The sequence below is a fragment of the Grus americana genome, chromosome 2 (genome assembly GCF_028858705.1).
Source record: "Grus americana isolate bGruAme1 chromosome 2, bGruAme1.mat, whole genome shotgun sequence".
NCBI lineage: Eukaryota > Metazoa > Chordata > Aves > Gruiformes > Gruidae > Grus > Grus americana.
In genome coordinates, this window is record NC_072853.1 from 41,618,731 (window position 1) to 41,646,684 (window position 27,954).

Genomic DNA, 27,954 nt, shown 5'->3' on the forward strand with positions numbered 1-27,954 from the left:
AAAGGAAATAACTCACCAAAACTGGTATTTAACCTCAGATGACTTTACTTACAAAGTCTCAGCTGAACATGCTTATGACCTACTGCAGTACAAGAATCAGAAGGGCAAAGGCTAGAAAAATCCATGGGTTTTGATAAAGGTAGTTTACCTAGTGACAGGAGAGGAGAAAAAAGAAAGTGCTTTTTGCATTTCTCACCACAACCCACCAGTCAGTCTCCAAGAAACAACTATTTTGGAAAGACTCCCCCAAGATTATTGCTGAGCATGATGTCAAATGGTGTGGAATTTTTCTTTGGTCAGTCTGGGTCAGCAGTCCTAGCTGCGTCCCCTCTTTACGACCCCCAGCCTGGTTTAGTCCCAGCACTATACTAGCTGCTGTGAAGAAAGTTAACTCCATCCCAACCAGGCCTAGCACACCCAGCAAGCTGCAAACAGTTTAAAAATGAAATTGCAATTACACAATTAGTATGTCTTTTAGAACAGTGAGGCTGCTGTTCCACATTACACAAAGTATGAAAAGTTAAATGTATCTTGTCTAGAGTATCCTAGCTGCACCCTTTTAAAACATTTCAACACTGCAGGCAGTGAGCCTGTTGAGAAAGCTATTTTAAACAGTATTTCTTATCATGTCCCTGTTGTTGACTGAAACTGACCTCAGCTAAACAAGCCTGGCTTAGCTCATCTGAGGAAGCACGCACACAATAGCAGAAGTTTCATTCATTTATTTGGTTATTTCTGAATCCTTAAGAACATGGTTAAGGCGAGAGATAAGCATATTAGTTACAATTTGTATAACAAGTAATAAAAAGATTTGAGTATCTGTACACTACTTTAATATGCTTACTTACTGAATGCTGCCTTCAGCTACATCGAGCTTAGCTGGCATTCTTGTGTAAACAGTATTTACTAGAACAAAGAATTAACTAGTACTAGCCATACTTCTAATACGCTGTTTCAAATCTACTCTTGCAAACAGAAAGCAGTAAAAATACTCATGTCTTAAACATACAAAAGCACAGCATCATCCTAGGTAACAACACGTAACTTTGCAAGTGATATCTGGCTCCTTTAGTTGCAATGGCTTATAGTAGTAGTAAACTAAAAAGACCTACAAAAAGAAGTCGTAACACAATTGGAATTTCACATTTGTCAAGCATATAAGGCTACAAGTTTTACAGTTTGTGAACAGAAAAGATATGTTGAACTGTAACATTCCCAGCCATTATAGATGCAGATGCTTGATGCAGCATATCTTCTCTTAGCCTCCAGAAAGGCTCATGTGCAGAAGAAAGAAATCACTGAGTATAATAGCCCAAGTTTAGTGGAATCATCATTATATATATTTACACACACATACATGATGCAAGTTTAGACTTCAGGAATGGAATGATCCATCAAGCTTTTCATAATGCTAGTTGCCATCCTAAAGAAAAGGAAAAGGCATTTGGTTTTGCAAGACAACTGTAGAAGACTGCTAAAGCTTCCCATCATGGCATCTTTCTCATTGCTAGCCCTTTGATGCAATTTAAAAGTTAGCCTTTTACTCCACCATTTTTTGTAACAAATATGTTGCTATAGAAAAGCTGCACCAAACTGCACATGCAGAAGAGAAGCCCACAATACTCAACGTTTTTGTTAGTAACTGAGCTGTGTTATCAACATCTTTCAGGGTGTGGGTATGTGTGCAAGCAGAGTAGTATCACAAGTATGAGGGAGGGAGGGCAGGGGGAAAGGTGGCCCTTGGACTGAAAATGGGTTTGTAGAAAGACCATAGCAAGTGGAGGAAAAAGACTCAGTCATACCTGAAGCATTATTAATTTCTAGCAACTTCAAAAACATTTTTGCAGGAGCAACTGAGCTGTAGAAAGCCAGTGCTGCCAAAGGCTTAGGAAAGACAACTGCATCCTGCCAAGAATCATGCTTATGTCACCAGAATTAGTTGCACTAGAAACAGCATTTTAGTTACAAGGTAACAAATACTTATGTTACCCAGGTACTTTAAATTTAGTTCCTGGAGACTTGATTTTAATCAAATTATGTTTAGAAAAGGGTTTTTCAAGAGAAAAGGCAAAGGAGCATCACTAACATGTGAACAGTTTTAAAACCAGAACCAAAACACACTGGTCTGACTACAAGATCAGATTAAGCAGATTTTCAGACTTCCCCACCCCTTCTCCAGCCTTCACATTAAGTTTGTAATTAGGTCTTAGCATGAATACATTGTATTTAAAAAAAAAAAGTCACTGTCAATTTGATTATAATTAACACCATGGCTGCTCTGGTTTTTTACCTACCTCTTTATTATATACTCGTAAATAGTGGAAGGCATGATGGTAATGGTCACCACATTTCCAGCTGTTGCCAAGATGTCTGCAATCTGAGGGTCCTGTTATTAAACAAGAAGTCATATGAGCAACATTACTCAGGCTGACTAATAAAGCAGCAGTTCAAGAGCTTTTTCTAGACACAATTCATGCAGCTAAGAGACCCACAACTCCTTGCTTAGAGTATTTAACCTTCAGGGCAAATCACTGAACCTGCAATGCCACTCCATAGATGTTTGGTTATCAGTATTTTGCACAAACTGACTAGAGCAGGAATTCAGATGTTATACACAGAACTCCTACTCTAATTTGACACAGGCAGGCAGGGGGAAGCTTATTCTTTATGTTTTGCCAACAAAGTTAAACTAAAGATAAAAACAGGGTCAGCCTAGGCAGGTAGAGGCAGAGAGGAAGAGAATGAGTTGCCCTGCCTGCAGATACAAAACTGCAAAGAAGCCTCAAAGTATACACGTCTCTCCAATCAAGTTAAGTTACCTCTCTCATGACTTTCTTATTTCATGAATATTCAACAACGTGTTATAATCCTTTTCCCTCTCCAAAACACAATTACTGCACATCCACAAAAAGCCCACAGCTATCCACACCCACCACACACTACTTGTTTTACCTTCAATCCAATTACATTCTGGCCATTAATTTCACAGATGTTGTGCTCTGTAAGAAGTCCGTTTCTCGCAGCAGAACTGTCTTTCACTATTGAGGTTATTTTTCCATTCTTGAATATGAAACCAACGTGCCCTGTGCTGTCCTTGTGCATAGTAATAATTCGTTCAAAAGGCCTATAAGTAGTAAAAGAAATTTAAAATGCAAAAACATGTTTTCAGTCTACTAAACCTCATAAAGAGCCACACACTATTTCAGCATCTTCAACTTGTGCTCCTAAAGACTCATACATCAACTACAGCAGAAAGTAGTTGGGTTTAACTTCATTTTGTTAATAATAAAATATTTTAAAAGAAATATTTTAATCTCTTCTTTCCAGGCTGAAGTCACATTGCATATGTAAACTTTAGATAAACCTTACGTGTTTTCCCTGTTCTATAGATATTTCACCATCTGGATTATTAATACAAAAAAACCCATACAGCATCCACCACAACAACCAACCATATACAAGTGACCATTAAAAATTAATTTTTGTCTACAAAAGTTACAAGGTAGATAGAATAGTGCAGGCAGTTTTAACAACTGTATGTAGACCACAGGATTCTGGAGTCCAAGGCTTCCCTAATGACATTTCTACTGCTTTACAGACAATAAACACTTAAATTGTGTCTTAAAAAGCTACTAATTCCAGGAAGAGGTGAGGAAGTTGGCCACAGAAGTGGTATACAGAGCAGGGAATCCACTACCACAGTATTTTGATTCAATAAATGATAGAAATAGTTGCCCTGATAGAACTAGCATGCCCTCCACTCAAGACATACACCTACTCCTATCTTGTATCATCTGTCTTCTCTTAGCCTACAGACTTTGTGTTGAATCCAACCTATTACTACTACATACACCTAGCTATATGCTCATTACCCAACACAGATTAGAAATCGATATCGGTTCATCAAATACAATTTTAGTGAAACTAGCATTAATTCATACATAAGCAATAAAGTTCACAAGAAAACTATCATGCTAAATAAAAAACACAAGTGAAAATTTTAAACTCATTAATACAGTGATTGGTACTGTCTTCTATTGCTTTTTTAGTTAGTATAAGCAAAAGTCAAGTTGCATCAGAAGAGAGCACAGAACCCTTGAATTCAGAGCTTAAGTCTGACTTGCGGTATCACTCATTCACCTTGAAAGTGTTATGCCTCATCATGCCCAGGCAAGAGAGGCGCACTGGAAGTTTACATCTATTTTGACTGTTATTTTGACTGTTCCCCATGAAAAGGAACATTTCTGAGGTTCTTCAATAGTAAAGTACATCGACAAAGATTTTTTTTTTTTTTAATGCCTGCGGTGCTGCTCAAATGAGGAGAGACCCAAACCCCACAGAATTACTCTGAGACTGATAACAACAATCTGTATCTGCAGCTGGCTTTACCTGTCCCGAATGATCATCGAAATCCTTTCTCCAGAAGCCTGTTTCAGAACTTTATGTGCTTTATCGGAACTCCATCCTGCACAGTTTTCACCGTTGATCTGCAGAACTTGGTCCCCAAACCGCAGCCCAGCGAGGGATGCTGGAGAGTTTGCCTGAACTAACTGGACAAATATACCCTACAAAAGAGAAGGGGAAAGAAGAAAAACCATGGAGGAAGTTCTACCTTAAAGATGAAGACTAATGACAGAACACACAGCACTTTAAAGTTTCCCATTCTCTATGTAGTAGTAACCAAATGGACAAAAGGACTTGCTAATTATCTCTCCTTAAGAGGTATTTTTGAAATGTTGGTCTGTTTCTAGATGTCTTTAAGAGGCTAACAGAGAATTAATGCTAGAATAAAGTTAGAAAGTAGGCAAGTCTGTGCTGTTTAGACCTCTAGAAATTTAAAAAAAAAAAAAAAGGCACAAGCATAACAAAAGCCTTACTTGAAGGGGTAAATACTATTCTGTTTTCGCAAGAAATCTGAACAACTGGATCAAGACAAACTAGCAGTAAGCTTTCATATCTCCTTCTGCATTTGACTAATAATTCCTTTGCCAGACATCAGAGTCTATATGCAGTTGGACAAATAGATCACCAATGCTAGGAAGTCTATGGCAGATTTTTTCCTCTTTTGCAATCCCATTAAGTTTTCAACTTTTTATCAATTATGACTTACTAGCACCTCAGATAAAAAAACCAAGGTGTTAAAAACCTATTTCTAGTCAAAGTACCCCTAAAATACAAGTAAAGCATGTCAAGGCATACTGTAGATAATATCTTTGGGGGTGGGGAAACTTAAAAAAAAAAAAAGTGCTACTCTAAGAAAACCCCAGCATTTCCTGTGTTAGGAGAACTATAAAAAGCACTTTAACACTACATGAAATCTTGAGTACAATTTTTTTTTAAAAAAACATACAGATTAAATGGTGTTGCCAAAAAAAATCCCAAAACAACAACAAAAAACCCAAAACAAAAAAAACCATAAGAGCATCTCCCATGTCAAGAATCAACAGATACTGGAACAGAGAAACTTCAGAGCAGGTTTAAGGATCTTCTTGCAGCTATGTTCATGCTGAGGGAAACTCAAAAGAAAAAAGCCTACTCTGAAATTACACTTTACATATAGGTAAGATGACACCCTCACTATCCTTACTTTTCTCACCAGCACCACACTGCAAGAATCTATAAACCAGAAGCTACCTCTAAGCCATGGGCACTTCTCTGCATACTGCTGAACTTTAAGCATTGACCACTGTTTCCACAAAGATAGAGACAGGAAGTCTTGAACTGCTAACAAGTATCACAGCAGCAATGCAAGGACAATTTCATGCTCTACAGTGAAGAAAAAAAAATACAACTATTTTTCAGGTGTTATGAAACATATGGAAGTAAATTGCTGCTATAAATTTAGACCCTAGTCCAGACAGCTGGAAATCTAGTTACCGATCTAATGAAGGATTTTAAAATTCAGATAATAGATAAAGAAGCATTACACAGAAGGCAATTTTGTGACTGTACACCAACTTCACTACTAATTTAATCCAGCAGTAGTATCTCTATTGGCAAAAGCAAGCTTCTGTACTTACATTGTCAACAGACTTAAGGCGAAGTCCAATTTTGCCATCTTGATCTTTGCATAGTATTGCTTCGCGGATGCCTTGCTTAATTTCTGCTCTGCGAATTCCAATATCATTTCCAGTCACTGGAGCTACCATGTAATTAGTAGAAGGTCGTGTTACCAGTTGCTGATTAAAACAAAATAGCCAGACAACTTAGTTTCAACTTTTTAAAATAGCTATACATCAGTTTATACTAAGTGATATTTAAAAAACAACAAAAAAAAATGAACAAAAAAAGCCCCACACAACACCAGCTCTTCCCAACCCCCACAACATTGGAAATACACTGTTAAGATCAGAGAAAAATAGGCACTGTTACTTAAAGCAATTGATTAATCAGTCAAGTATAGTACTTATGACAAATAGTAGTCTACTCTCTAGAATACTAGATATACATTTAGTCTTTATACTTTTGCCTTCTAAAACATGTTTGAGTGGTACCTACACCCTGTGGCTGAGCAGCTGCTGCCACTGGTAGGTTATTCTGCACCTCTTCCTCGGTGAGGCTCAGGCCCATGTACTGAGAAAGTTCTGGATACAGTCGGGGGTATAAGCCTATAGGAGAAAAACAGAACAAACAAAAAACCCTTCAGTACAATCGTTGGTTTAACAGAATGAACAGTTACTGGTTTCATGTGTACAATTACTTCAACAAATCTTGTGATACTGTAAAGTATTTAATTTGAAAATTACGACAGAAGCCCCACTTGAATCAGGACTGTTATTCTAGCCCAGCTTAGAAAAGTAACCAGACAAACAGCACTTCTGAGATAAAGAGCTTCTAGTTTCAGTTACTCCATCCATCCTTTATGGCACAAACAACATTAGACACATGGTGGTAAGTTCCAAACCCAACATTGTGCTGCAGTCCATGAAGACATGCCCTTGCTCCAAAGCTTTAGGGCAATTAGTGGGGAACTACTCCCCCTCCCACCCCTCAAACCAGGTATGCTGGAGAATACACACGCACAGAGTGACCTTCCACCAAGTGCAGGACAGCACTCCCAAAAGGCATCCATGCCAAGAACATTTCAGATCTGAGGCATGGTAAAGTTTCTGCAGAAACTCTCCTGGCTGTAAGGTCTGCAGTGCGGTCTGCTTTAGTAGTCTTCAAAAGAAAGTAGCTGTCATTTTCTCATAGCTTCCAAATAAAGTCATTTTAGACATGCTTCTCAACAAGACAAAACAAACATGGTCCTTAAAATATGCATCGGAATATTGCTCTGTGCCCGAGAGGAGTGGGGTGCAGGGAATGGAAAGAAAGGAAGTTAAACCAACAGACTTGTCAGACCTCAAGTCAAACCACTCTGGAAATAAGCTTGATATCGCTCTTGACATTCCACAGATAATTAACTGGTAGGATTTAACAAGTGGTAGTTATGAGAACTCTTTTAAGAGTCCACTTGCCGTTCTCACCAAATCAGTGGGGACAGAAAAAGGCTGCTCAGAAAGTGAGGTGGTGCAAGGGACAGCCTTGGAAGCAAGCAGGCTCCCTGGTTCACAAAGCTTCCATTTCTATCGTTCCTTTATGGGTACATGTATAAAACCAGCTATTATAAGAATCCACATTTGACCAGAAATGGAAAGTAACTTTTCTGGGAAGGAACACAAAGGTCATTGCAAAGTGAATTCCAGTATAACTGTGAGACTTTTTTGCTCCTTAATACTTTCAGTAGCTGTGTTTGCATGCTGCTTCACATGAGAGCTGTCCTGTCTGATTTTATTTCCAGATTTATCTATCAGCTTGTAGCTTCATCAATATTGATTAATAAGCTTTTAAGGACTATTTCTTCTATGATTGTCTTTTTCTTGTGTTTTCCAGTCCCTAAGTTTATACACAATTAATGTTGCACAAGACTTCTACAGCTTCTTGATTTTTCTTTTGCTCTTCCTCAAAGACCACAACACAGGATGCATCTTTGCTGACTGTATTACACTTTCACGCAAAACAGAGAGACCTCTCAATAGCAGAAAGCATCCAAAAGTCCTTGATGTTGTACATTCTTCTGCCTCTGCCACACAGAGGTATTCCTAGCAGGTTTGGCACATCCTATAGATGGTGTAGGCCTCCCTTCCTTTAGAATATACTGAATGCTTAATCACTCTTCAGCCACGCACAGCTCCTGACCAATTCACACCCACGGTGATGTCGAAATTATGTCATTTGGCCAGCAGGCACAAGAATTGCAGGAGAATTCAAACTCTGGACAGCAGAAAGAATGCTGCCAGGAAGGGACTGCCGAAGCAAGCTTAAATCTGGTCTGTGAGGTTAGGCCAGGTTACGTATCTATTCCAGAAAGTATCTACGAGAGGTGGCGCTCTGGTGAGCTACACAGTCTCCTGCCTTAAAGTCATCTTAGACACACCAGTGCCAAGACCACATAACTGGAGACAAAGTTACATCCACCACGATTCAATATCTGATCTGCCAGCATTCTTGACAGCTGTTCCAGCACTGCTGCTGGTCACGCTGGTTAGAGGTTTTAGGCCTTTCAGATCAAGCTTAACTTACTAGCCCAGAGGTCAGAACTCAAACATACCTGTGCACTTTCACGTGTGTACAAGTGCATGGGACAAAAGGAGGAGAAATGGTTACAAGTCATTCAGCTTTAGGTCTGATGGATTTCCCACCAGACATCTGATCCCAAAATCTGCTGGAAGCTTTATGTTGATAGCCTGACAAGATTAAGTTCTACCTTCCTGGGTACTTCTCTATTGACAACGATTTGTGTTTGTTTGTTCCCAAGAAAGCTCATGTGGAGAGGAAAGGCACTCTGACTCATGCTACCCTATAAAGCTTACAAAAATACACCTAATAAATAAGGACAACAAAGTTTGAGGTAAGAGTTAAAAAGAGCTCAAACGGTACCAACAGCAGATCTTGTTATGTTAGGTTCACTTGCAAAAGGTTTCAAAAAGTCAGGAGAAGGGTTAGTGTTTGCCACAACTTCCTTTTATAAGCAAACACTGTTTTTTGACTCCTATAGTGCCTCTACCAAGGCGGCTCAGGGCAGGTGTTGGCTTCTCCAAAAAGGCATGGTCTCACCCTTAGGTAAAAGTATTACATATTTATAGATATTTTTGACTGTACTGTAACTTTAGGCTTTCATAACTGCTTTCCACAACATTAGAATACTATAGAGTACACGAGCTTACCTCCATCATGAAGAATGGGAGCAGAAGCTTCAGATAAGATTGCTGGATTAGCTGGATTTGAAGAAAATGCTGTCTGAGCCTAAAAGCAAAGAAGCTCACGTACGTTATCTTGTAGAAGAAAAAAAATCTATGAAAACTTTATTATGCAGCCAGGAGAATAAGTATTTTATTTTTTCTTGTACATGCTAGTTACTATTAATCTTGAAGCTCTGAAGTCAATCTTTTTCTTTGAAATAAGTAACTTCAATACAATATGCTGTAGTAGTATCAAACCACTTCGTTAGATCAACTTGTATCTTCCTCAGAGACGAGGCTACAGTAATAATACAGAAAGGCTTTACTGTCAATCTGTTCTGGTTTTGTCATTAAGCAAGTTAAAGAGCATAAGATCTCCTTAAAAAGCTTTATAACTTTATGTTTTAAGGTATGACCTTTGGCAGAGTGTTTTGCAATTACTTTTTTCAGCAAGATAGCAGACATTTATCTCTTCACCATTTCCAGACGTTATTCATTATTTCTGCCACAGTTCCTTATAGGTTGCAAATTAAGCTCCACAAAATCCAATGTTACTAGTTTGATACCTTCTGAAAGAAATGGACCTAAGATAGTTTTTCGACAGAAGTTGCCACTACAGTGAGCACACTAAGCTTGGCTTCTGTGCTGTTTACTGACTTACAAATATAAAAGACTGTATTAAAGTAAGACAGTTTCCTTCCTCCTCAATACTTCAGCTACTACTTTTTTGGCCTTGTGTAGCATGACCAGTGAAAAACACTGCCTTACAGAGGCCCATTAAGTGTGATGGAAATAGCTATCGCAATAGCTTTCCTGAGGTTGAATATCAAAGGTGGGGGGAAATTACTAAATGCATAGTGAAACATTATGCTGAACGGGACACATAAATCATCTAACACAACATGACAGTCAAAATACTTAATATTTTTATGGAAATCATGCAGTCCTGTACTCTCCAGGAAGTTGTTTTTAGAAATAAAAAGTTTCAGAGCAAGAATGATTCATTATTTTTCAGTATCAGATGTATTTAGAAGAATAGCCTCCAACTCAAATGCTGGACAAAAAGAATAGCTTAGATTATTTAATGTAACAAGTCCCTCTGTTTTAACCAGCAGTCATTTTAATCTCACTCACTTGTGGATACAGACTTTGTCTTTCCATACTATGCCCCCCTTTCTCCTAAGAGTGCTCTCAAATGTATTTAAAAAGATAGCATTTTTATAAAGCAGTTTTTGGGAGGGGCAAATAACCTTTGCTACCAAAAAGATCAACGATAATGGAATTGCTTACTCTTGAAAAAAATGGTATTTCGCAATAACAGTTATTTACTTCCCCTCTCTCAGAAGTATACTCAGTAGGCAGTCCGTTCCCCCCCCTAGTTCCTACTACAGTCAGTAGGAGCAAGATGCCATCACGTAACTGCTGGCGGGCAATCTTCTCCATTGACGATGGCAACAAGTACACCCAAGCCTCTCTGCTGGGGACCTGTAGCTGAATGCTCTCGGCCCTACCTTCCTTCTCTCCCACCCCCACATGAATTTTCTGTCTTGCTTGATATCCCAGTCATCATGAAGTAGTAGCACTTCCTGAAATCCTAATTTAAACTTTGAGTGGACAGTCATCTTTAAGTATGACAGCAAGCATCTGTCCCACATGAACTGATTTCTAAAAACTGACCTTTGAGATTACAGCATTACCAAGGATTAAACTAGCTTAACGGAACAATTTGCTATGCTCCCTATAGAAACTTTGTCTGTGAAACACCACAATAGACTACAGGCATAGCCACACAAAGGCAGCACTTCTGCCCAAGTTGATAAGCCCTGCTGAGCATATGGGCAAGACAATGTACAAGAGGAGTCCCTGCTCTATAAAATGACAGAACACGTATTTATGGTTCAAAGTTTACAGGACTCAGTACAGAGATACCTTAATTCCATTTCCTCACCACTTGAATGAAGTGGTCACAAAAGTTAAGTAGTAGAAAGACCACATTTAATATTTTTAATTGTAATATATAAAATCTAGCTAGCAGTTGGTTGTTAAAAGGCTGAAGGGAGCAAATTCTTGGCCCTAGGCTAGGGTTTGTTTTTTTTTCAGTTCAGCATTACCTGATTGTAGATAAACGGCTTTGGTAAGAGAAGAAGAATGGGGTGGGCAGACATGACAAGGAGAAATCCCAACACAGCACCCACAACTTCAAGAGCTCCACCCCACACATACAAACACAGGTGAGAGTCCGCTTTGGGACAGCACAGAATTAATAACCTGTTCTGTGCAGTTTGCCTGATTGTTTCCCAATGAGAAAGACAAGGACAGAAACAGCAGCCACCTTAAAATGCAGTATAACTCATTGCTATTGTTTAACCTGGGAGGGAATCTAGTTTAAGTTTAGGAAAGAAAAAAGGAAGCTAGGTAGAATGCTGAAGAAAGCAAGGAAACTCCTTCTAAAACACATTCATGTCAAATTTCTCATGGAGTTTTATCCATTAAAGTGTTTTTCATTATTTTGTTTCACAGATATTTCTTCCATCCTCATCCTAATAATAAAGCTACCAATATTCTTATACATAAAGGATTTTACACAAATGTGATAATCTTGGAAGTATCGACATAACTGGTCACTGCCATGAAATAGTCAGAGGACAAGTCTGAGATTCCAGACAACATTAAAAGAGTCAGTGCTCTTTTTTTGTGCCCAACTGACCGTGACAGTTTTCTGCCATGGGTTTGGACACCAGAAATGAGACACAGCAGGTTTATTAGTTCATCACGTCAGAGCTGAAGTATGAGAACAGACTGACTATGTTTGTCTACTTAAGACCAAGTATCTATACTTGAAAAAACCAAACATATCAACACATTAAGTATGTAAAGCAAAATAAATATACCCAACAGTGGTAAAATAAGCATTAATCATATTATATCAAGCTACAAAGTAAGCAGTTTGTATCTCCCCTTTTAGAGTATGATGGTAAAACACAAAATCACCCTGCAATAAGTCATCCCTCCCCTAGATTTAAAAAAAAAAAAAAAATCATCAAATCTATTATTGTCATCAAAACTCATCTTATTAAAGCTCACCATACCTGAATAACTTTGTCCACCTTCAGATCTTCCAGGGAAGGATATAGAGACATTTTGATGCAGTCTCACTGGGTAGAAGGAAGACTGGAAGAAAGAGAAAAAAACAAAAAGGAAAAGCAAACAAACACCAGGGTTAGTCATCAGATGCTTAGCATTACAACTTCAAAAAGCAAAAATGAAAGAGAAAGCAGACAAAGCGTTAAGTAAGTGATCTGTGACACAAGTCTTAGGACTACAGATACCTGGCACTGCAGGTAATAGATTAAATGGGTAGTCTTAATGGAATTTATCAATAATAGCCTTTGCGTAATAGGCTTTATTTAATATGCTTAGCGTTGTCAAAGTTTGTATAGGCTTTCTCATTGTTGAGACCTAGAGAAAACTGTTTCACATGAAGCATTGCAAAGACAGACTTTAGGAGGCCAGAATGCAACAATGATGAGGGTTAAGAGGAAAACCTTAACTCCTCCCAACTGGGATAGTATTTTATATACAACTGCGGAAGCTTTCACTCTTGTTATGCAAAGTATCTAAACATTTTCATCAGTTCTGATGTTCCAGTAAGAAGCCACTAAGAAGAACTGGCTTCCCATATCCATTTGCAACACATTAATTGCAACAAGAGACCATAAATCAGCAAGATTCAGTCAGCTGCTGAATTTCAAAATCCAGGGAGGCTTCAGGCTGGCTCATGTGATGTTGGGAGAGCCCTATGACAGCTTATCAGGAAGTTATACAACAAAAGAAAAGCAAAGCGGGGGGGGGAGCGTGGAGCAAGCAAAACCAAAAACCCCACTTCACGTGATCCTCTAAGGAACCACGCAAACATCCAGCTCTGCTACAGCCAGGCACCTGAGGCTTGAGGAAATGCCATTTTTCCACAGCTCCTTCACTCACATTCTTACTGAGGTCATCTGAACTTTTCAAAACTGTAACAAAAATGTTCCCATATGTTGGTGTGAAATTTTTAATGAGGAGGGGAGAGGGACAGAAGACAAAATGTGACACAGTTTCACAAGTTATAAAAGGCACTAAGAACACAGTTAACAAGGCAGCTCTATTAAAAGCTTTCAGTTTGGGGTTTCATTTTCTCATCCAAAGAACAGAGGTCCTTATTCGTAATTTAATAGAAATTCCAGACTAAAAGCGACACTACTCCTTGAGCTACTGCTTCTCTATGTGCAGATATTAAGTTGATTAAAAAAAAAAAAAAAACCAAAAACCACACACTGATGCCTAATGTGATATTGCAGTAACACAATAGTTGTCTCTTCATATTACACTAAGCTCATCAATAGCTTTTCTGCTTGTTCAGCAGAGTGTCCAACAGCTTCAGTATCATGTCAAACTACAATCGACACTTCAAAAAAGCATGCCTTAAATGTGACAGAGATCTAAACACATGGCCAGTTATACTGTAATAATTAATTGCCACTGACATTTTTGACTAATTGTTGCAACTAAACCAAACATAGTTAAAGCCTAGAAGCTTTATAAATTAAACATACACATTTAAAACCAGTTTAAAGTTCTGTTTTAATCCAGCGTTGACCTGAAACAATCAAGTGCTTTTGCTCATCCAAAATGGGTAATGGCAAATGCAAGCCCAAGCCCGGCAAACCCCTCGCTCAGGTAAGCGGTGCCGGGACACTGCATTCTGCTGCTAGCACCAGTCAAGTGACAGGCAGTATCAGACTCACCATCTGCCTCTAGGCTACAGCTGCCCTGGTACATTCAGGTGCCGGTCCAAGCACTGGCACACGTTCAAAAGCAGCACAGCCCCAGCAGCGCACAGGCAGGAAAAGAAGGCAGGCTGAGGACTGTGTGTTCCCAAAGGAGCCACCCACTCCCTTGCAGCGGGATGAGGGGCAGAGGAGCAGCATTTTGCAGCTGGTGATCTCTGACACCCATACAGTAGCACAGCACAGGGTCTGCTGGGTCCCTGGTCCCAGTGACCAACTTCCATGCCGCAAAACCCAGCATGTTTACACCTCGGCCAGCTTTAGTTCTGCTCCACAGACCAGTCTCACTCTGTATGCGATTACTGGTGACGTCTGTCAGACGGGCAACCACGACCTTCCTCTAGTTTACAAAGAGAAGCGTGAAGCTTTCTGTAGAAAGATATTAGCAAAGCTACGCACATATTAGTTCTCAGATCACATAAGACAACACGCTAGCAGCTTACCCTGCCACTTTACAATCCCCCTCCAACCGCCTCCTCTCCTTAGCAGGAAGCTCACAAACCCGAGCGTTTGTCACCGCTACCAAGGAACTGCCGGGCTAGCTCCCCTGTAACCTTACCAGTTGCTATTTTTGGTTTTCCAACTAAATAGCCAGAATAACTGTCACCGCTGTAATTGCATTCAGTGAGCTCGTACCTTTGCATATGGTATTTTCAATTTCTGCACAGGCAGTTGCAACACAAATACCCTTTGTTAGGTAATGCAAGATCCACAAAAATACTGTGTTTAGTTTAAAAATATGACTTTTTAATAACAATTGCCACTGCCAGAGACCACCAGGAATCGCAGGAAGAACTCGTCCATGACTTTGTGCAACGTTATTCACAGTACAAACAAAAGTTTCAGCAGGCACTGTAACGGCTTTAGGAGCTGGGGAGTGGGTACCACAAAACGTGAGTCACTATAACCTCCTTTTCTCTCAAAAATCTACACCAACACCAGAATAAATTTCCTTGATCATTTCCATATTCCTGCATCTTGTGATGAACACAAGTGTTTAGGAAAGAAAAAGTGAAAACTGAAGGAAGAGTACAGGGCAGGAGGGATAGCCATAACTCAGCTAGCAAAACCGAGTGGCGAAGACCTCTCCCTATTTCTCAGTACCTTTTGTTGGGAAGTCCAGCCTCCAGCACCCGTCAGCATGTCCCACTAAGCAGATCCTGTTTTGCTTAAGGGAAGTGCAGGGCCAGTGGCCCGAGACCCATGGAAAGGCAGCACTCGTGACACCCTGGGGCTGCCAGCAGGAAGTCTCATGGGTGGCAGTGATCCCCAACTGCCCTCAGTGCCACGGCTGGGAGAAGACAAGTTGCCTGACATACTCTCCAGGTCGGAAAGCGTGGAGCTGAAGGCAGCGAGGGATCCAGCTGAAGCCCAGCTCTGGCCAGCCCTTAGCAATTGCTGTCTCCGAGAGCACCGGCAGCCAATATCGGGGGAGGGAAAAACACAAACCAAAACAAAAAAACGCCACCCACAAGTGTTTTCTGTCTGTGGCCCGCGAAGAGATTACAGCAGACCACAAAGCCAGCACCTGCACTGAAACACTGGTTTTCACTTCCAGAAGCTAGAAGCTTAGGAAGCCAAAAATTCATCTTTAAATCAGATCCAGGACAAAACCTCCTGGAGGTCAGGCTAAGATATTAGGAATTGACCAACTGTTTTGCAAGGCGCGTTCCCCACTAATAACTCAGTACTTCCCTTCTGATACACATCCAATTAGCCTCCAAGCAATTGCTCTCATTCTACACTTAGCTCCAAAATCTGCTGCTTCCATTTCAGACCTAAAGCAGGGCTTGCTTTCCCGAAAAGGCACATCGCATCCACTCCACCTCCGAAGCAATATTTAGCCAGTCTAAAAAGAAGTTACAACAAATACCCGAGTGTCCTTCCAGGAACCGGCCGAGAAGCACGGTCCTTATGCAATGACCCCGAAGCCCGAACGAGAGGTCAGAAGACACCCCGAAACCCAAGACCGCAGGAGGATGCTGACGCAGACAGACACGCACGCCTTTATTTACTCACTGTCTTCTCTGGCCGCGGACGGATGGGCCCCTCGGGGAGGCGGGCCCCTCTCGCCCGCCAGCGGCCGCCCACCCCCCGCGGCCGGCTCTGGGGAGCGGTCGCCGCGCAGAAGCACGATATGGCTCTCCGGCGGCGATGGGACAAACGCTGCCCTCGCAAGCGGCACAGCGAAGCCGCCACTTTCTCCAGGCTCTTGCCGCAGCCGGCTCGGCACCGGCCTCCCCCGCCACGCCCCCTCCCCTCTCCGCTCCGCCATGCCCGGCCGCCCGCGCTCGCAGCCCCCCCCCCCTCCCCCCTCTCCCCGCCGGGGACAGGCCGCCGCCCCGGGCCCAGGCACAAAGGGCGCAGGGGAGGGGGCCTCGCCAGCCGGCCCTGGCCCTGGCCCCGGCCCCTCCTTTACCTCCGGCCCAGGTGGCGGCTGCCGTTCGTCGGGGCCCTCAGCGCGGAGAGAGGCAGCTGCAGTTCCCGTAAGTCCCGGCAGCGCCGCTATGAGGGGAGCGGAGGCGGCGGCGGAACTGGCCCGGCCCCGCGCATGCTCCGGCGGCGGCGGGAGTGGGCCGAGCCCGGCCCGGCGGGCGGGGAAGGGAGTGCTGCGGCACCGGGGCCGGGACGCCCCCCCGGCGGCTGTGGGGCGGAGGCGCGGGAAGCTGGGTGGCGGTGGCCCAGCTCCCTTCGAAACGGCCCCCGCTCCCCACCGTGGTTGGCAACGCTCCGCCCTGGTCGCTTGCTTTACTCATGCAATGGCTCGCCACTGGCATTCTTCATTTTTGTACTGCCTTTTCATCATTCCCTTGCCTTTATTGGTTCACAGCTGTCGTTCGTGAAGGAAAAAGTATCATTTCCTATTAATTTTCCAACTTTTTTTTTTCTCCCGTGTAATAAAGCACTCTCTGCTAACTACCTTGTATCAGCTTTGTTTTGCGCGTCTCCCGGCCGGGCGTGGGTGAGTTGCAACACGACAGAGCGGAGGTGACCACGTCACCTGGCCCGCAGTCACGCGCCTGCGTGGGCCTTCTCCCACCGGCGTGCCACTGTGGCGGAACAGTCTCCTGGAAAAGCTCCCCTGGAGAGATCGTGACGTAAAGCATACCAGCGATGGGGAAATCCCAGAACAAGCTCGGAAAGAGGCTTTCATACTTAATTGCCAGAATTACTCCAGAATTATTATGCCTTATAGCATGAACTCCTCTAGCATCATTTTTCAGTCTTTAAACTCCTTCTTGGCTAGGATTCTTTGCCGCTGCCTTTGCCTGTTGTCAGATCTTGTTCATGATATAGATAATTAAATGTGCTGAGCGCCCTAATGCTTCTCTTCAGGTAAGAAACCGGAGTGCTCAGTAAGGAGTTTATCCGTTCGCCAGCACCAAGGAAGAAGGTCTGCTCCCACCTCCAGTCTCCTTCTCCTGTCCTCAGCCAGTCCCAGCAGTTGACAAGCTCTTCTGTGGGACAACTTAAGTCAGTGTTCCATCAGAAATAAAATCCACCATAAACGTGAATGTTTTTCTGCTGGGTTAGTGAGCCAAATCAGTAAGGAAAGGATCTTGTAAGCACCAGCCAGAGCAAGGGAAGGGAGGGTGTGGCTGGAAACAGGAGAACGGAGGAGGAGGAGGAATGAGAGAGAAGGGTGATTCCCTTCCTTCTGGCACTAACAGGCTGTTTTATCCTTTGAGCTGCCTGCACAATTATAACCCTAGTTAAGCTAAACAGCGATTTTGTTGCAATGTATATTTTCCAATCCTCATAAGTTTCTTGATCCTCTCCAGTTGTCAGCATCTTTGGTGAGCACCACAGGGGTGCGTAGGATTGGGGCAGCAGCCGCAGCAGTGCTGACTACAGAGGTACAGCCTTTCTCCGGCTGCCCAGAAGGCTCCTCTTTCTACAGCCAACGATCAGCTGGGCCTGGCACCTTCCTGTGTGCCAGCACCCGAACCATCGGCTACTGAGTCATGCAGCTACAGATCGTGAAATATATATGAAGTGAAATTTTGGGCTTAGGGTATGAGTTCACAAAAAATCCTGTGTTAGGTGCCTTCTGGGCCAGGAGGGAGGGAGGGAATCTAGCTCTGGTTTAGTAACAGCAGATGATTACTGCTTTTGTAGCGTTAAATTTTCTGCGTAGCCAAAAGTGATTTTTAACATAAGTGCAATGAAAGGTGTAAAACTTTGTACACTCAGAGCAAGAGCATAACTTCATCCTGCAAGGAGCGCAGTGTGGTGAAGCCCTGTACCCACCCCAGAGAATCAAGACCACTATAGTGTCCATAGAGCATGGAAATTGCGGGCGTGCGATTGACAGTTGTCCAGGTGGTGCTGTTCTGCTGGACGCTGGTGCTGACAGCTGAAGGGCAATGTTTTCTTTTGGTTTGACGTTGAATACCCCTCTCATTGCAAAGACACTGCTCTTTTCTCTAGAAAGCTAGGTTGTTATTTGCTATTTTCTGCATTACTTTATCTCTCGTCATGGTCTTTCAAGACAGCCTGCTATCAAAGTAGCAGCTTCTGTCAGTGGATGTCAGACCTGCACTATCAATGCACGATTCCTGATTTTAACCACAAGACTGTCATGGACATTAATTTTCTTTATGATGATGCCCTAGCCCAAACACTTGGCTCTGTATTACTTATTGGACATACTCTGTATGCATTATTACCAATACGTAATCTAAGAACAAGTAAAGCCCAGGTTACAGGCAGTAGCTCTGGCACCACGTCCACCTGGAGGACATCCACCTTGGTAACAAAAGTGAATCTCATCATCTTCATCTCCAAAGGTATCATAAAACACAATTTCATAAAGATTTTGAAGAAGACTATGAGGCTGCTGCTTCTTGCTTAAGAACAGCTTTTGGACAGATAAAGATTAACCTTGTTGTACTGAAAAGCTTTCTCAAAATTATTGTTCATTTAAATATAGGAACAAAACATAGTAAAACAGAAAGATAATTGCTGGAAAATGGCTATGTCTAATCTGTGCAACCAGAGCAGTTTGGCATGTCTTTGGCATGTCCTCATCCTTCAAACACACGGACCAAAGGCAATTCCAGCTACTGTTCTAGTCTTGTTTCCTTCCCGGGGAAACCAAAGCTTGGAAGGGGATAGCACACGCCTCAGTCACTCTGTGATGTGAACTGAGGACCTGGGACAAGGGAGATAATTCTGTGCCCCGGAGTTTGGAGAGGGGCAGCAGAAGGACCTGGCCATATCTTTCTAAGAACTCCACCGAGACTGAGGAGCTCTAAGGAGTCAAAGGTGAATCACCCAAGCAAATGGCTCTTGATTAGTTCCTGAGGTATTTGCAAAAAGACTACCTATTGTTTGAGAGAGGTGGAACAAAAATGCCCAAGTTATCAGATTTTGCTTGTTGAAATTAGTACACCCATGGGCAATAGTGTGGTAATTTTCCATTGGCAATATACTGCTTGTGGTGTTTTTACTAGTCTTGTGCCAACTTTCAAAGAATAATAGAATCCACCTACTGATCACTATCAGTCTCAGCTGTTGCAAAAATCTTAATAAAATAACACATGGTTGTTACCCAAAAATTCACATTTCTCTTTTGAAGCTGGAAACAAGTTGTGCTTTTGTTCGTTAGGAAACTCTCCACCCATTTAACAATGAGACATTATCAATGGTCACTCAAAACATGAACAAACTGTGCAAGATAGCACCCTGTCAGTACTGGAAATAGAATAATTATATTAAAGCAGTTCTGTACCCAGAGTAGTTACGAGGGATTTAACGGGTCCTGCTCTAAGCCAGGTGCAAGGAGCGTCCTGACGTATTGTTTGTATTTCTAGAACAAACCTGCCCCAAACCAGCTTAAGTAACTGTGCTGCAGTGCGCTGAGCCGATACACATCTAGACGTTGTAAACAGGAATTTTTGGAGTTTGCATATAGAAATGAGGATTTCAGCATAAAACCCTGTTATACAGAAGAAATTACGTTACAGGAGCTTTGCTCCAGGAAGGTACTTAACATTAGAAACTGCTGGTTTAATTGCCTGGGCCATTTTGCTTCTGACTCCCTTTTCATATGTTTGATCCCATCTTTTAAGGGCAATATAAGGTGTTCCTTTCATTGTCCCCTCCTCAGCCCACAGGGTGGATGGTGCTCAGTGAATGTATAATTTTCCACTGTTCACTTGGCAGTTTCATGCCTGATTTCCTGTCTGCTATTCAAACTCCGCTCTAAAGATGGAAATAGTAATGCTGTCACCGTCTTTTCTAAGTAACACTCTAGTGTCCAAGTGCTGTGCAAACAATTACTAATTTTCTATCATAATTCCCAGGATACGGACGGGGAAGTTGAATATGCTCATAATGCGTTATTCTGAGCTCTCAGTTCTACAAACCTGTGTCTCATGTTTGTGAGAATACAGAACACTTTTTGTTAAATCCCCACCTTCCTGACTTCACTCACGGTTGCGTGCGCCCAGCACTTCTCCAAATTAGACTCTAGGGCCTCTGTGGGGCAACTGGAAAACAAGGAAAATACAGGAACCGCTTGTGGAAAGCCTGGCGAGAGGACTTGTTTGTCACCGCCGGAGAGCTCTGCGGCAGAGGTGGGAACAGCATCCAACTGCAGCCTGCCGGTCCAGGGCATGAGCACTGAGATGTTCCTCTCTCCTCCTCATTCATTAGACACCTTTCCAACCTTTACAGCGGATGAAGCAGACGGGTCCTGCAGACAACAGGCTGCTTCATGCATGACCCTGAGTCAGTCCTAGGAGAGAGGAGACAGGAAAGAGAGCCGAGGAAGGGGTGGATTTGAGCTCTGCACGGGCAGGCGGGAGGGGTGACTGCTCTTCCTGTGCCTAATCCACAAGTGGGACTTTGCTGGAAAGGACTTAAATAGCCTGAACCGCTCTTTCCTATCTCTGACGTACATGTTTCAATGTTTTAAAATCTGTATTCTTTGTTTTCATGGTGTAAAGACTAGAAATAGAAGCTAGGCATAGTAGAAATGAGGCGTATATTTCACATTAACAGTGATTTTTACTGTTTAACTGCTTCCTCAGGGATACAATGTTTTTTCCTTTCTCCCAGTGTCTCTAAATCAACATTTTATACATTCACATTAGATGTGGTATGGTTCAGGCCACGGTTATGGTCGCTGATTTAGGTGACATTTTGTGGTCTAGACGAAGCATGAAGCCAGACTAGAGGACTACAGACAGATCCCTCTGCCCTCAAAATATGTAAATAAAATAGTCTGGTGGAGCATGTCTGTGTTCTGCCTTTACTGGGTCACAGTGATATGCTGGAGTCAGCTGAATGTGAAAATGTGGCAGGAATTTAAACGGGCTCGAGTGCCCCTGCCCAAGAAGCTCCACTGAGGTCGTTAGGCAAATGTTGCGGTGGCTGCTGGTGCACACAGGGAGGACACCCTGCTCACCTCTCCTTCGCACTTTGCGAACACAGGGCACAAATGCCTTGATGGGAACCTCACACTTTGTCTTGCAACGCTGCCGAGGATAAATTTGAGCAGACATCGGCCACTGGGCTGGCATGGTGGGATGGAGGTGCGTGCTCCTCTTGCGCTGCTCTGGCTACTGGGCTGTAACCTCTGGCAGAGGAGGCGAAGGACAGATGGGGCCAACAGCCACCTCAACCGCTTCAGCAAGGCTCACCAGTAGCATCTGTTGGAGAATTTTTATGGTACCCCTCGAGGCGAGTTAAGCACACATTTGCACTTAAATATAAAGAAAAATTTTATGAACATTGCATTGGGCAGACTCCCACCGCAATACATGGTTCTACATGGAATTTGCAAAGATGCATCACAAGCAGATTCCTCATATACGCTTGCAGCAGCACCAATCCTGAGAGCGGTTGCCTGGGGCACCTCAGTCCTGCCGTGGGTGCATCCCCCAGCTCAGCTTTGCTGCCCAAAGGTGGCCCCTGAGCTTGGGGCTCTGAGCACTCCCATTCCTGGATGGCTACAAGACAATTCTCAGGCTGTTTCCTATCTCATCACCAAGGGAAACTTCACTGCCTTGCAAGGAGTCCGTGCTGTCTCCGGCATTCCTGCTTCCAGAGACTTTCATCCCTTCTTGTAGATAAGCCTCCTTGCCCTTCATACCAGATCATTCCTCAGTCACAAGTTACCACTGCTGAGCAGTTATAATTAGAATTTCCCTTTCACGTCTGTCACCACTTGAAGTCTCGAGACCAACCTGAAAATTTTGGGGGAGACTGTCATGGGAACTTGAATTGCCGTGAGCGATCAGAAGGCGGCTCATCCAAAGGCATGTATTGGTGTTGGCATGGCGCCCTCGCTTTTCTGGGGAGCTGCCTCCACACTGACTCAGCAAGTCAAGTGCTTTCCGTAGCTCAGGAGTGGTTTTTTTTGGAAGCCTGCCACCGCATTTCTGAGTACACCAAACCTGTTTAACTTATGAGATCATAGTCTTGAGTCAAATGGCTACAGGAGCACCGATATTTGTCAATTTGTTAAGACAAGCAATCATTTGTTCCCATTTGTAAACTTGCCAGCTGTTTCAATGCTTCTGTCTTTTACCTTGTGTTTTGTCTTTATCTTCCACAGCTCCTGTTCTCTGCAACACCTACCTGTCATCCCTCATCCATCAGTTTTTGCTTCCTACATTACCATGTTCTTTTTGTGTATTTCTTTTTTCACTTTTGTCTTTCTACTTGTGGTTTTAAGTCTTTTCATCTGCAAAGCAAAGCTGTAAGAGGTAGATCTCTGGTCTTTGCCTATTTAAGTTTAAAAATAATGTGAATACATATAGAAAGAAATCGGTAAAAGCAGTATTACAGCAATTCTGGTAGTGGAAAATCAGAATTACTTGTTCAACATCAGCACAGATAGATAGTTTTTCAAATTAGCCATCTGCATTCAGTTGCAATTCAATTTTCTCAGGCCAGAAGCTGATTCATATGTAAAGCTAGTGGGCTGTGCTTTGTACAGCTTGCTTATGTAGTCCCATATTCATCTCCTTTTAATCTAATCTAGACAGTTGAGTAGCTTCACACTTTCAAGTTGCTTTCATATTATGTCTGTTACAACACCATGGCTTTTTCTTCCTTTCTTCTGCACAATGAAGACATTGTTCACTGCCACAGTTTCATTTAGCCAGCCATTTAGGGAAAAAAAAAAGCTTTGGCTGCATAGAAATATGATCATGAAGAGGAATATATTGCAGAAAAGGACTGAAGCAATGACTTACTGGTGTCTGCTGCAGTACAGAAAGGCACTCGCTCTTCAGTTCTTCACCTGTATCCTCCAATAAATACTGTAATATAAAAAGTAGCACATAGAGATGGGGAAAATATAATATTAAAGTAATTCTAGTACTAGAAGCACACATGTATGTTCCCTTGGAAGAGTGATATGTGGCTCAGTCACGTAACTCTGTGCCCCATGCTGCATCTAGTTCTTTGCATTTTACACAGTCCAATGAAGTTTGGATCTACATTAAAAGACTTGTTTATGTACGACTGTTCTAGGCAAAATTTCCCATACCTAGGTAACAGGCTAGGTAACAATCCACCAAAGGTGCTCTGAGAGAATGATCCCTGTGTTCGTATGTAGATCCAAAGGAAAACTGATAGAGGACCCTGAAACAGAAGAGCAAATGTCCAAGGAAGCTGTGATGATAACTTCTCTCTGCCCACCAGACAGCTCCCAGCATTTCCAGGCTGAGGATCCTTTCCATCTGGCTTTGCTAATCCAGCTTCTCCATTTCCCTCAAACTTCTGGAAGACTTCTCCAATCCCAAAGTGGCCACAGTAGCCACTGAACTCATTGATGGTTTCCAACTACTGGTTTCCTGTTGATCTCTGTCTCCCCTCAGATCTGCAGTGGCAACAGCCCGAAGGAAGAGTCTCCACTTTGACTACAGATTTTGCAAACCAAACCCTTTCACAGATATCTCAGCTGTTGGTTTAGGAGACACCTTAAATGGAGACAGGACAGTAAGAGAGAAGGGTTGTTTTGCTGTTCTCCCCTCCAAGGCAGCCATCTAGATTAAATCAATTTGATTTTACTTTTAACCGACTGGAACATTTGCTGCTTTCTTGTTGGTGGTTGAACCTCTTTGCTGATTTGGAGCCTTCATTTTCACTTCCTTGGCCAGGCTAACCATGGCTTAAGACTGAACAGAATTAAAAGCTTTTTATCTTTTCCTTGACAATCGTGGGATTTAGATGTCCAGCAAAACACATGCAATAGTATCTTACTTGGGTATTGTCCTGGTTTCGGCAGGGATAGAGTTAATTTTCTTCCTAGCAGTGGGTATAGTGCTGTGTTTTGGATGTAGGATGAGAATAATGTTGATAACACCCTGGTGTTTTAGTTGTTGCCAAGCAGTCAAGGACTTCTCAGCTTCTCATACTGCCCTGCTAACGAGAAGGTGGGGGGTGCCCAAGAAGCTGGGAAGGGACACAGCCAGGGCAGCTGATCCAAACTGGCCAAAGGGATATTCCATACCACATGACGTCATGTTCCATATATAACTGGGGACAGGAGGCAGGGCAGCTCAGGGTCTTGCGGAGCATTGACTTTGGGTGGTGAGAAACTGTGCTGTTCATGACTTGTTTTGTATGTTGTTATTATTATCACCATCATCATCTTCCTTTTTTGTCCTATTAAATTGTCTTTATCTCAACCCACAAGTTTTATTTTTTTTCATTCCCATTTTCAATTTTCTCCCTCATTCCACTGCGGGGCAGGGGAGCGAGTGAATGGCTGTGAGGTTGTCTTAGCTGCCAGCCGAGTTAAACCACAACAGATATGTAAGTAAAAACGGGGGAGGTTATATATGTGTGTAGAAATAAACCTGGCCATACATATTTTAGCATTTTAGTTTGGATCAGGAGTGCAAAGCGAACTTTCCAGATGTTTCCTCTTACAATGCTTTGGTTTGCATTTGGCGCGGCAGGCCTGGACTTCACAAAGTGCATTTTTTTTTTTTTTATTTTAGATGAATGTAAACCTTTGCAATACAGGAGGACATGCAGTCTGTTCTGCTGGTGAGTAATCAGTCCATTGGGCCAGAGAGCTAGTGTGAAGACAGAAGAAAAAAACCCAAAATATGGAAGGAGTGGACATCAGGTCTTCAGCACCATTTCACTCTACATATCCACTCCTATTGTCTCATACCACTTGCTACTGCTGACATAAACTTGGATGTGTACGGACCTTACACCATCTCAATCTCCATGTCTTCTAAATTGAGATGTAAAGTGAGTTGTGAGTGTGATGGAGTAGGGGACACAAATTAAGAGCTAAACTTAATGGATGGCTAACTCAGGCAGATGAATCCATGCAACAAGTTGCAAAAGGACAACTAGTAAGCTACAATGATACGTGGGAGATAGGACAGTGCACTACTTTTTTTTTTTTAAAAAAAGGAAAAAGAAAAAAAAAGAAAAAAGAAAAAGTAAAAGAAAAAGAAAAAGAAAAAGAAAAAGTAAAAGAAAAAGAAAAAGAAAAAGAAAAAGAAAAAAAGAAAAAGAAAAAGAAAAAGCAGCAGCATAAGAAAAGCAAAGGAAAGCAAAGCAAAGTGAGGTAGAAGGTGCTGTTACATTCCCTGCTCCATCTGCTGGGGCAGTCCAGAATAGCTTGTCCTGTTCATCCAGACAATTGTACTGTAGTAATAATCTTCTACTGGCTTGTTACCTAACTAGCTTTGTCCAAGTAATTATTTGGTAGCAGTGAGCTGCATGTTTTTTGTAATCACATCTGAGCTTTGATTTCTCCCTGTTCAGTTTTTTGAGTACCTGCAATTAGGCTTTTAGGTGTAATAGGCTAATACAGGAACTGCTGTATTGTTATCAAATGATATGATTCAACTCAAGAGTTATAAAAAAAATATTGCTTTAAGAAGATGCAGTTTGCTGCGCTGAGCAGTAGTAACTCCTTATGGTTTATTTTGCATCCAGTATCCATTTTCTTTCCCTGCTTGGGTTCCCATCTCAGTTCTCTTTTGTCCATGCTTTCATAATTGCTCTTTTTCTTTACAGTTTCTTCTCTGTGATACCTATAAAAAATGTAACTTACTTAAATCGTAATATTCTTAATTGTTACCAGCAACCATAGGTTTAGTAGTTCCCTTTTCTACAGTTTTAAGGAAACCTGTCATGCCAGAATGCAACATATTATTAAAATACTCTCATTCAAGTGAACAAAAGGATGGTATTTGTTAATGACATTTGGTTTATAATGCTTGCTATTAAAGAGAAGATAGGGGCATTGTAAGATCCAGGTTTTGATGGAAAGGTTACTAAATTTTGAATTAACATTCCAAAAGAGCAAAGAAAATCCCAGAGAGAAAATGAACTGTTATAATGTAAGCAAGCAAAGTTCATTATTTGGTGTATGAGTACATTCAATGTGAATATTAACTTGGTCGTTTAAGGAAACATCTGTCCATACTATTATTTAAATGCTCAGGGGCAACTGTCCTGAAACAGGATGCAAATAAGCCCAGTTCCCAAGCCTGTTCAACATTATAACCCACCAATGTTGATTATCCTGATGCAAATACTATGCATTCTATGTGCAGAGTGCTTCATAATGAAAAAAAAAATAACAGGGTAAAAGATATCAGAAAGGTATCAGATTACAAAAGAGTAGTATCTCTACCATATTACATTCAAACATTCAACCAATCTACAGAAAAATTAATAATAATAAAAAAGAAATCTGAGCACACTATTTTCCTGGAGCCAGATGACTCACGGGTTTTGCGGAAGGCAAAGTACAATGTAGACAAAATCTGCCCTTTGAACAACCACGACAGTTGCTAAAATAGAGCTGTAGAGTGATACTATAGTAGCATGAATTTATTCTAGATTGTGTAGATCATTAAATAATTAAACTGATTAGCATTATTCTCTACAGCATCTTTAATATCATTTTACTCATTTTTTTTCAATATTCTATTCTTATTTAGGTGTACAAGACTTCCACCATTTCCGTTGACCTAAAAAAAACAGGGAATAGGTGAATCCAGCCAGGGATCAGCTGGATTTACTTCTGGGATGACAGTCTCTCTGGCGAAGCTAATATATTTCTGACATGACCACTTGATAACAGCAGCTAGTTAATGCTCTTCCAACGGAGCACTAAAATGGTGGAGAAAATAAGACAGGATCAGAAGAGGCAGCAATCGAGAGCTACCATAATTCCATTTCCTAGTAGTAATTTTTCCTCAAGGGGAAGCACAGAAAAACCGGCGTGCAATGGAGATGAGGCACAGGACTTAATGGCTCGTCTGCCGTTAACGGCTCCCTGCAAGGGCAGGTCTTTGCCAAAGCACAGCCGGGAACCAGTGCTGATGTCTGGAAACCGCAGTGAAGGCAGGCTGGGCAATGGCGTGCCGTGGTGGGAGGGCAGGTCTGTTGTGGCTAGAGGACACGGCAGCCGGCGTTGTCTCCTCTGTGCCTGGAGCATTGCTGATGCTTTCCAGTTTCTAGATGTACGGTGGTTGTGTCAAGTCAACACTGATGCTGGACAAGGACCTTCAATTTCTGGACTGTCCCCTCAGTACAGGATCCTGTACAGCTGTCATTCGTCTTAAAAATAGCTGCTTCTCATGGCTGGTGAAGATGAAAACCCTGGTTCTGTTGAAGTCAATGGCAGCATTTGCAGTGACCCCAGTGTGCTGGTTTTCACTGGCATAGAGTTAATTTTCTTCACAGCAGCTAGTATGGATTTGTGCTGAAAACAGTGTTGCTAACGCAGGGATGTTTTCGTTACTGCTGAGCAGTGCTCACACAGAGCCAAGGCCTTTGCTGCTTCTCACCCCACCCCACCAGCGAGCAGGCTGGGGGTGCACAAGGAGTTGGGAGGGGACACAGCCGGGACAGCTGATCCCAGCTGACCAAAGGGATATTCCATACCCTATGGCATCATG

The 27,954-nt window shown here is 42.3% G+C and overlaps 1 protein-coding gene across 5 annotated transcripts; it reads right to left on the reverse strand.

Moving 5' to 3' along the window:
• Positions 1–707: 707 nt before the first annotated feature.
• On the reverse strand, positions 708–17,024 carry SDCBP (syndecan binding protein). 5 transcript variants are annotated; one of them, XM_054816148.1, is made up of 9 exons: positions 16,974–17,024; positions 12,314–12,395; positions 9,210–9,288; positions 6,499–6,608; positions 6,021–6,179; positions 4,390–4,565; positions 2,953–3,124; positions 2,295–2,386; positions 708–1,423 (listed from the first exon to the last, which is right to left on the reverse strand). In XM_054816148.1, exons 2-9 carry the CDS (start codon positions 12,362–12,364, stop codon positions 1,369–1,371), a joined length of 894 nt encoding a protein of 297 aa, XP_054672123.1. In that variant the 5' UTR covers positions 12,365–12,395; positions 16,974–17,024; the 3' UTR covers positions 708–1,368. The 5 variants fall into 5 exon arrangements, with proteins under 5 accessions (XP_054672123.1, XP_054672124.1, XP_054672120.1 ...); XM_054816149.1 differs by having other exon boundaries at positions 16,473–17,003; XM_054816145.1 differs by lacking the exon at positions 16,974–17,024 and adding an exon at positions 16,073–16,282.
• Between the last annotated feature and the right edge of the window lie 10,930 nt (positions 17,025–27,954).

What these genes read in the sequence shown, in the direction of transcription:
- SDCBP (XM_054816148.1), bottom strand. Translation starts at nt 12,364, where the DNA reads ATGTCTCTATATCCTTCCCTGGAAGATCTGAAGGTGGACAAAGTTATT. An exon ending in AGGTGGACAAAGTTATTCAG is followed by an intron (nt 9,289 to 12,313) that starts GTATGGTGAGCT and finishes CTTTGCTTTTAG; the next exon opens with GCTCAGACAGCATTTTCTTC. An exon ending in CAGCTGCTCAGCCACAGGGT is followed by an intron (nt 6,180 to 6,498) that starts GTAGGTACCACT and finishes TGTTTTAATCAG; the next exon opens with CAACTGGTAACACGACCTTC.